Genomic DNA, 10,534 nt, shown 5'->3' on the forward strand with positions numbered 1-10,534 from the left:
AAATGTTCAATGATTGCATTTCAGTTAGAGACGGGCAATGAATGGATTGTATTTCCCTAATTGACAGTTTGAAATGTTAACAATCGGTTTATCAGATTATTGTTTTTTTTCCCCATTATCCTTATTTTAAATTTCGATGAATTTTAGTTTCAAAAACATGCATGTTAGGTTAATTGAAGACTCTAAATTCGAGAATAATTGTTTACCCATTCAAGGTTTTCAAACAAAAGGCAAAATAATAAGCAGCTACAATTAACTTTGCTATCCGCCTGCTAACTTCACTAACCGGGATTCAATCGATGGAAGAATATCTCTTTAAATGTTCTGAACTCCTGTTTTTATGCCAGTGTTGTCCCAGGTGGATTAATGCTGCGTTAGTCTTTGTGGAAGTAGGCTTGAGAAAAATGCCCATTAAGTAGTTGAGATTGAATCGACATCCAAGCAGTACACTCGAATGGCTTCAAGACTCAACTAATCAACAATCAATTCCACATAATCATCCGCTTTATCATCGGCTAATCGGCTGTCATGCCCATCCCTAAATCATTCCATGGTATCATATATGATATGGACGGATAATAGTACTACGGTATTTCTTTTCCAGATGATTTTCACCAGTTGTGCCCCCATGGCAGCGGATCCATACCCTTGCCAGCTTCGTCTGCTCAAAGTCTGGCGGAACAGCGACTCTACATAGGTACTGTTTTCATGAGCATCGCTAAGCTTTTATAACATCCTCAACATTGGCACCAAATGTTTTATTTTCACCTTCTGCCACTTTTAAAGCCAAATAAACAACTCGTCTCCTTTTACGAGGCGGCCTCTGCCAAGGCCCGATAGCATGCATACCTGTTTTAACGCTATAATCGCGGTGTCCTGACTGCTTCATTGTTTGCTAAGCCGGAAGCCAATATTTCCTGAAACAGCTTTTTGAATGTGTTTGTTTCTAACGCTTTTGTCGCTCCAATATGTGTTCTGTGTCTTTTTTCTTCAGATGCGAATGAATGTGAAATGTTTGGATCAGATATTTGTAAGAACGGGCAGTGTGTCAATCTCTTCTCCACCTACACCTGCTACTGTCGCTCCGGCTTCTACTACGACAACGTCAGGCTCGAGTGTGTCGGTAAGAAAGCTATGCTTGTTTTTCAAATCATCCGTTGATCAGAAACACTGCGTTTGAGCTGTACAACGGTCCATCTTAGAGATGAGAGCTCTCGTGTGGCCCGGGCCATTGTTCTGACTGCTCTTATTGACGCCACATGTCCCATTAGGCTTATTGCTTTCAGTCACAAAGCGGATGTTTGAAGTTTTTGTTTTGGTACTGCATTCTTCTGTGCCTGTAAATGAAGACAGCAGTTATATTTATGTCATGGAATAAAAAATAAAAAATAAAATTGTTGAGGTGATGACAAGAAATATAAAAAGAAAGGGACCAACCATTTCTAAATAAATAAATAAATAAATAAATAGTGGACTAGTTGTTAGCATGTCTGCCTCACAGTTCTAAGGTTCAGGGTTTAAACGTGTGTGGGATTTTGCATGCTCTCTTTGGGCTTGCATAGGTTTTCTCCAGCTTCGTCCCAAATGCATAATTAAGTTCATTGAGAACTTTAATTGTCCTGTAGGTATGATTGTGAGTCCTGCGATTGTTTATATGTCTGTATGCGGCCTGTGATTGGCTGGCAACCAGTCCAGGTTGTACCTAGCTCCTCCAAAGTCAGGTGTGATAGGCTCCTACTCATCATAAATCCCAAAGAAGACTAGTGCGATAGTAAATGGATGGATTCAAATAAAAAAGTTTCAAACTGCACTTTTACAGAATAAAAAAAAAAGTTTTAATATTATCTCTCTCTCTCTCTCCGTCAAAAATGGTGTGCCACTGTTTTTCCAGATTATGATGAATGTGAATTTGGAAACGCCTGTATCGATGGAGCGTGCGTTAACACGGCGGGCTCGTTCAACTGTTTCTGCAGTCCGCCATTAATGCTGGACAGCACGCGGCGGCGCTGCATAAGCGTCAACACAACGGAAGGTACGACGTGCAAAAACACAAAGGGGAGAACAAATTGTATGAAAATGACTGCTGGCCTGCGACTGAATCTCGCCCAAAGTCAGCTGGGATAGGATCTGGTTCACCCACGATCAGAGATTGAGAAGCTTGACCTGAGTCAGCTCGAGTCACTGCTTTTATGACTTGTGACTTGGGACAAAAACTAAAAGACTGGAGACTTTACTTGGACTTGGAGTTAAGGACTCACGACTTGACTTGAAACACGATGATCAGGTGTTATACTCTACATACTTTGCACACCGGTTTGATAAAGTGGCCAATAATGTCATTATTTGACCTTATTAATCTTCTCGCTTTCCAAAGACTATGAAGACTGCAATAAGAAGGTGACTTGACTTGGGGCTTGACTTGAGATACCCTGTGACTTGACTTAGGGCTTGCTTCAAATTTTAAGGTTAAGACTTACTTGGGACTTGTCTGTGCGACTCGATTCCATCTCTGCCCACTAATAAGTACTGTATTGAAAATTGATGAAAGGAAAGTGAATCCAATTTTTTATTTTTTTTTTTAAAGAATCCGTGGAGTCTAACCTCGATGTGCACATGGACATCTGCTGGCAGCGTTTGGAGGGAGACAACATGTGTTCAAAACCCCTGCAGGGCCGCAGAACGACCTACACTGAATGTTGCTGCCTCTATGGAATCGCTTGGAGTGGGCAGTGTGCCTTCTGTCCCAGAAAAGACTCAGGTGAGAAAAATTTGGTAAATTCTTCTTTTTACGACCTTTTTGTTTACTGGTTGGCCTTCAGATTTTTCTAATGCGAACTATGCACCTTGCCTCAGTAAAGCTTGGCAAACACTGCACTCCATGGTCCATAAGTGTAGAGATGAGTGTAAATGGTTGTTTGTCTGTATGTCTAAAGTTAGCTGTGATAGGCTCCCGAATGAAGAAAAGCAGTATAGATGGATAGACAATTTCCAATTTTGCCCTCCGCTTTGTTGCTTTCAGAGGACTACGCAGTCATGTGCAACCTCCCTCTTAGAGGAGGTTCAGACAGTCTCCGAGAGCGGCCGGGCTACGAATACGGCGTGGACGGGCCCGAGGATCCTGTGGAGCCTTTTGCTCCTCCCTACTGGGACAACTATGGCGGCCCAGCCGGACCGTACGACATTCCCGAGAGCGTCCCTCTGTTCAACGACAACGATTACAGCGTCCGACAGCCGCCTGCGCGAGTCCCCATCCATCGACCCCGTGAGCACCAGCCTCGGCCGGTGGATTCCTTCTCTGGTAGGTGGGAACACGCCCCCACTTAGACAATGACACACTGTCATTAAAGCAGACGTCATTCATGACTTAAGGGCGGTTAACAAGTTTTTATTAGTACTGCATTTGTGTGCAGTCGAATTGTGGTGCACCACACTGTTTGATGTTTTCAATATCTTCCATGTGAGAAAGGCACAATATTAGAAAACACCCAATGTTATGTAGATCAGTTCTTTTCCTCCTCCTATTTTGACCATCAGAGTTTCCACTTCAGCAGCGAGATAATCCATTTCATCAATCATTTTAATACATATGCAAAAACATACAGTGTGTGTGGGGCGGGCCGGGATGTTCATCTCACACTCTAAAAACACTTGGGTTAAAAATAACACAAATTTGGGTCGCAAATGGACCAATCCACAAATTGGGTCAATTTGACCCACCTTCTTGCAATGTTTTGTACAAAACAGCCCAGTTTTTGGGGTTGTTTTGTACAAAACTTACCCATTTTATTATTATATATTAAAAAAGGTATACATAAACCTAATTATTTTTTAATTAACCAATTCTTATGTATATTTTCAAAGTATTTTATTTTACTTAGCGTATTACTTTATAACTTACAATAAATCAATTATTAGATAAGCGAAGATAAATAACCTTTAATATTTAATTGATTATCCAAATATTTGATGATATAAATGAATAAAGAATAAACACCTATCTTTTAATGAACCACCTCTAGGAGAAAATGGTGAATTAATGCAGCATATATTACAGGACTTTTGATAATGTAAACGCTGCGTGGGCCGGATTAGTGGGCCATATATGGCTATATCTTTGCCTACCTATGATATTAGAACTTGATTTGGAATGCGGGCCTTCCCCAAACTGTTTCCACCAAAGCGTCCAACGATGTCTTAATAAAATGAACAATTTTGATTCAGGGAAAACCTCTGTTGAGCGATTGAGTAGAGATGTGTCCCAATACTTCTGTCTCTATAGTGTGTGTATAACCTACATGACCGATGCGAGACAGATTTGAAAATAAAACGCATTCATTCAATCATTCACATCCCTTTCTTTGTGTTTTCAGAGCGCTATGATGGCTTTGAGGGTCTGCGAGCAGAAGAATGCGGCATCCTGAACGGCTGTGAAAACGGACGCTGCGTTCGCGTAAGGGAAGGCTACACCTGCGACTGCTTCGATGGTTACGAGCTGGACCTAAACAAGATGGCCTGTATAGGTGCGCTCTCACTCTGACATCTGACACCAAAAAAACACCTGGAGGTGTGGGCGGGGAAGCCGAGTCATTGCGAGAGTCTGTTTAATTGTCTCTCAAAATGTTGAGATCAGACTTTGGTGATCTCTCCCTCCGTGTTTAAACCTTGTGGAGCCATGCTTGAGATTTATCGCAGTGAGGCAACTCTTCATGCGGCTCAAAAAGAAGCTTTGCGTTTAACAACCTTGCATTAGCTTGTGTTTTATGGCGATCTAATGAAAGCGGTCTACTCCCCTCAAGCAGCGTCTGTTAGCTCACGGTCTGGTTGCTCGCTGCCAAGAGTAAAGGCCTTGAATCTCCGGCCACTCACTCTATTACATCGGGTTTTTATATCTTTTAAGTGTGCTTTGTTTTGTGAAAAAGTGAGACTGTCTTGTTTTGGAATGCGATGATTACAATATTCCGTCTGCATACGGGCTTAGCAGCTTCAAGGTCGATGCAGAGCCAGTGGAAACATGTGGCGCAACACGTGCTTTTCCTCCTTTTACCTGCATATCGGTGTCAATATCAGGACATGAGGCTCATCCGACGTCATGGGCGGGAGGGCAAGAGGAAGACATTCAAGAAAAGTTAACTTGAGAAAAGGAGAGCGACAGTCAGTGATGCGCTTTCATCTGTTTACAAAATGCTTTACGAAATGAAAACACTCAGAAGGAGCATGGAGAAGACAACGAAACTGTGGTAAATGGCCAACTAGAGCCAGAGTCACACCCCTGATGTCACTCACTAGGCCACGCCCTTGACAGACACAAATACTACAGTGTGTGGATGTGTGACTTTTGGCTTCATTACACTTTATAAAAAGAGTTAATTTCTCTAAATTCTCTTTCATACTGTTTTTATGTTTATATTTTACATTACAGTGCTATTTTTCTTTGATTCTTTGGTGTTTTGGGGGGGGACTAGATTGGATTAATGGCATTTAGGGTTTCAAGATACACACTACGGATGTACTGCGTTGTTTCGGGTCGGGGTGCTGGTACTGTATATATTTTCGATCGGGACATGTATGTCCCGCTTAAAAAAATAAACAAATGATTTTTTTTCCCCATAAAGCGGAAGTCAACCCATATTTTTTTTCAAGAATATGTACCCAGCAGGCCCACTAGTTGAAACACGTCATTCTGATTAATTTTGCATTTGTGGAATATAAATTAACCAGTAAAATGCACTTGTTTTTAGCCATCTCTCGGGGCGGCCATTTTGTCTTCTCTCGACTGAAAATGACATCACAACTGCTCACAACGACCAATCACGGCTGACCTGTTTTCTGAATCTGAGATGGCTAAAAATGAGTGGATTAACACTTATTCCACAAACGCAATATTTATCAGAATGCCATGTTTCAACTAGTGGGCTTGCATACAACATATTCTTGAAAAAAATATGTTTGCGTTGACTTCCCGCTTAATCTATCTGTGTGGCCCGGTACAAAATGGCTGCAGTCGGCAGTCCGGTGGTTGGGGACAACTCCTGTAGAGTGCTATTTTTATCATTAAAAAACATGTTGGAGATATTTTTTGTTGTTGCTGGTCATGGAACGAATTAAAAACAAAGTCAAGGCACTATTGTACTTCTCTCCCTTTAGCTATATCATTATTATTATTAATAAATTGATAGATGGATACTCATTTTTAAAACATATTCAGTTTATTACAAACCAGAGCTGATCAACTGTTAACTTCCACCACTGCCAATAGCAATATTACACTTTTTTTTTTGCATCATCTTGAGAGGTTTACCACCCTATTTTTTCTGGCGTCAACCCTACACGAAGCCTAGTCTGGCGATCCGACCTCTCCTGGAATCTCCCATCAACGCCGGCCAGCTATATTCTGTTTTCCAATGCTAGCTACTCCTCTGCTAACATGCTGCCTTAGAAGGAGCAGGGCATTTGTGCTGCGTCAAAAAATGTATTGTAGTGCGTTTTTCAGTGAATCATTTTAGTCATGTTCTCCCCCCAAAAAAGGCAAGTTGGTGTTTTCAGTCATTTTTTGGGAGGTACTGTAGCCAATGGGGCTCGCTTGAAACTCTTCAAATGCATTAAATTTTGTTTACAATTATGCAAATGCTCCTACGCTACTTCTAACTAACACTTCATGTGTCCTTTACCCGCAGACATAAACGAGTGTGAGGACATCAGCGACAAGGTGCCGTTGTGTCAGAACGGCCACTGCAGCAACACCGAAGGATCCTACAAGTGCAACTGTTTGCCCGGCTTTGTGGCCTCCGCTAAGCCACACAAATGCATCCCGGGCATCCCGCTGGCAGAGCTTAGGGAAACGGGGAACTGAGACGGGGGACGGACGAGCGCTGATTTCTCCTGCTTCCTTTAACGTTGAACTTTCACCCCTCCTCTGGCCTTCCTCTCCTCAGTGCCTGGCACAGAAACGTCCAGACTCCAACTCCTTGCAGCACACACACGTTTGGCTCACAACACACGAATCATTGAATCTTAGACAAGTAAGAGGAGTGAAGGCGTAGCAAGGGATTCTGTGACCTGAAATTTTTCATTCAGTAACACCCACCAAGAAATGATTGGCTGTATATGACATACTTTGTTTTATCTTTAACTTTGTTTTTCTAGAATTGTGTTATTGATTTCAGGCCGCTGCTAACTAGCCAGCAACTGACCTGAGAGGGCTCAGAAAAAGAGCATTAACGCCATTTTGCGTGTCAAACAGACTTGCGTGCTCTCACTGAGTAGTCCAGCTTGCAGGTTAGGTTCGCTGAAGACTTAAAATTTGTTTTCCAACCTTCATTGAGCCAAGGCACATATTTTCCATTCGAAAAGCGCACACCACCAAACAAAAATGTCACACAAAGTAATGTGGATATAAAAAGCCTACACAAAAAGCAGCTGAAATCCATTTACGGTTAATCAGACGCACTTTTAAACTGGCAAGTGTGTGCTGACCCCCGTTCAACTTGAGTTTGTATTTGATTGGTTTATTCTGAACACAGCCAAATCATCAGATATAAAAGGGTGTGCACACTTGTGCAACCACATCTCACTTGTTAATTTTCAATACCCCTCTTAAAAACGTTGTTTTATTTTGTTCTTTGTCAATTTAGGACACACTAATGGTTGAAAAAGTTTTGACATTTATCTTGGGCTATTTTTTGGGGGCATCACAAAAACCTGGCATTCGAACAGAGGTGCGTAGACTTTTTATACCCACTGTAGAGACACTGCAACAATGACGATCTTGTCTCGATTTACTCACAACTGTACTAATTTGGTGTGAAATCTTGGCCTGTTTAGTTGAAGTGTTCCCTGACATATTAGTGATTCGCTAGTCACGCATTCACCTATCCTCGGTTATTCACTGAAAAACTCACCTATTACCAGTTTTTGTGGGCAGGCCAATACCGTGTCCAATATATTACTATCACTTCTGCGCCATCTTGTGGCATCTTAGTACCAATGAACTGTGTCAAAGTGAGTTGAGGCGCTTCCTGTAGTGCTTTGCCGCCATCTTGTGATATCTTGGTGCCAAGGAACTACGCTGAAGTGATTTGAGGAGGTTCATATAGTGCTCTGCCGGTATTTTGTGGCATCTATATGCAACTATAAACTTCTTTTGTGTAGGGGGCATCAACTCGCATATTTTGGATTTTTACAGCTAGGTTCGGTCCCACAATATTTTGTGGTATGATGTATGAATAGAAAAAGTTGGGCCCAAAGGTTAATTGTTCCTTCTGCCATCTAATGGAAGAAAGAGAGAAAAATCAACTGTCACTAGGTTGCTGGCATAGAAAGATGAACAAACACATTTGCACAAAATATTTGGACCTATTCCGTGAAAGTGGATCGTTTCCTGTGGCACAGTGGTTGGGGATCACACCTTCTAAATGTGAGTGTGAATTGTCGCTTGTCCAGAGCGTACCCCGCATCTTGTCTAAGTTCAGATGGGATAGTCTCCAGCTCACCCACGACCCGAATGAGAACAAGCGCTATAGAAAATGGATGGATGGCACTTAACAGATGTTAAAAACAACCTAGTGATTTTCTTCACCTTCTTTACATCACACTTTTCTTCACATTAAAATGGAGCTGAACAGCAACGTGTCGAATGTGCGGACCAAGACAATACAACCAAATGTTTCAAAAAGGCTTAACCGCCACCTTTAAAGACTCGAGATGTATATGAGGATCTGATTATATGATATTCTGTAAAGGTGCAATACTTGCCTTCATCTGTTTTGACCACTTTTTTTTTTTTTTTTACAACTTCCAAAAAGAAAATCAAACTAACAGTATTAACTTATTTTATTCTGTTGACAAAGGAGCAAGCTTCCCGAAGCGTGATGCTACATTTTAGTCTTGTGTATAAAATAACACCCGATCAAACAAATATCACTGCTTTTTAGTAAATATGTCGCTTTTGTGTACACAATTGAAGAAAAGGTTTCATTCCCACTAAGACAAAGGCTCCGCTGGAGAGGTTTGGGATATTTTGTACAGCTCTAGTACTATGTATTTTTGTTAAATAGCCTTTTTATGCTTCCTACATAGCACGACCAACATTTTTGTTTGACATAAAACACAAAATCTGGGTTGGGGGATGATATTATAGCTTTGTAGAATTAAACATCTGTAAAAAACAAACAAACAAACAAACTATTTTTTAAAAGCAAATCTTTTTATGTGTAAGGAGAGTGACTGACACTGTACCAGAGGAACTGTGTGTATAACCTGCCCTGTGGAGCAGAATATGAACTATATATTTTTTTTTTGGAAGTGGCAGCACTGTTCTTAATCTGATGGCAGACATTTTCCATTTCATTACAAAGACAACACTTTTTGAATTGTAAGCACCGACTTCTGTATGTTACATCTCTATGGTTAAATATTGTTAATTGTGAACATTACTTCTTTCACTATGTTTTTTTTTCTGAGTCATGAATGTATCATGGACAACCTTGGCCTACTTGCTTATCTTTATTTAACTTGTTTTTTTAATTATTGTTATTGTGGTTCAGGTTTAATTTAATCATTTGTTTAACTGGCACCTGGCAAAACAGAATCGTGGCAGCACATAAATATAAAAGCCTAATTCCAATACCCCTTAACCTGCATTAATGAACTATAAAAGCTGCAATTGCGCAAATGTTTCCATGCGATGTGCACTGTACTTTGATTGTGCTGCTCTAATTATCACCTGAACCAGACGGGAAGTCTAACATTTAGGTCGAAGTTGGAACAATCGAGGCCCCTGTAAAACCTACAAATAACCTAATGATAATGTCTCGCTGTAATGCTGGTGGTCATCGGAAATATCATGCTCATTCGTTTTGTTTACCTCTTGATTGACTGTAATCACTGTCAGTCATCCAAATAAAAATGTAAAAAATAGACATCTGTTTGGTGTTTTCTTACACGGAACGCATTTCATTACTGGAGCGCGTCATTTTTTTGTGGCGGGGGAAGGTTAGTTTAATGTATATAATTATTTATTTTGTCAAAATAAGTCAGTCATTTGATTATTTTTTAATGATTTGCTTATTTAGTTCGTCAATTTTACTAATCATTAGTCAGAGTTATTTGGTTATTCAGATTTATGTATTGATTTAGTTGATTATATCATACTTTTTATATATTTTTTGATTTATTGAGTATTACATATTATATATAATTTTCTTTTTTTGTGTGTTTTTTTACTTATTTTGTTATTATTATAATTATTAATCAATAAATACCGAATTGTGTAAGTAAAATATTTATTTATTTTAGTGGATTGTAGTAGCCATTTTTAACTTATTAGTAAATGTTATTATTCAGGTTTTGACAGATTTGGTTATATAAATTGTACTTATTTAGTCGATAGAACACGTAATTTTGTAGTTTATTTATTTTATATATTTGTATTTATTTTATTTATTTTTTAGTAATTTAATTGGATTTATTTAGTCATTTTTTTAAACTAATTTTTGACTAATGAATACACTGTAGAAACCCGGGAGATTTAAAAATG

The 10,534-nt window shown here is 39.8% G+C and overlaps 1 protein-coding gene across 2 annotated transcripts in view; it reads left to right on the forward strand.

Annotated features, from left to right (window-relative positions):
* Positions 1–9,915, forward strand: part of LOC147137643 (latent-transforming growth factor beta-binding protein 2-like) — a 105,650-nt gene extending 95,735 nt beyond the window's left edge. For both annotated transcript variants that reach the window (XM_086049837.1, XM_086049838.1), the window contains 7 exons: positions 605–697; positions 995–1,123; positions 1,892–2,032; positions 2,585–2,758; positions 3,020–3,298; positions 4,371–4,520; positions 6,675–9,915. In XM_086049837.1, coding sequence (XP_085905963.1) covers positions 605–697; positions 995–1,123; positions 1,892–2,032; positions 2,585–2,758; positions 3,020–3,298; positions 4,371–4,520; positions 6,675–6,850 — 1,142 coding nt within the window. In that variant the 3' untranslated portion in view covers positions 6,851–9,915. The remainder of the gene's footprint in view (positions 1–604; positions 698–994; positions 1,124–1,891; positions 2,033–2,584; positions 2,759–3,019; positions 3,299–4,370; positions 4,521–6,674) is intronic.
* Positions 9,916–10,534: the final 619 nt, after the last annotated feature.

This window comes from Filicampus tigris, chromosome 13 (genome assembly GCF_054856515.1).
Source record: "Filicampus tigris isolate MCC_2025a chromosome 13, RoL_Ftig_1.0, whole genome shotgun sequence".
NCBI lineage: Eukaryota > Metazoa > Chordata > Actinopteri > Syngnathiformes > Syngnathidae > Filicampus > Filicampus tigris.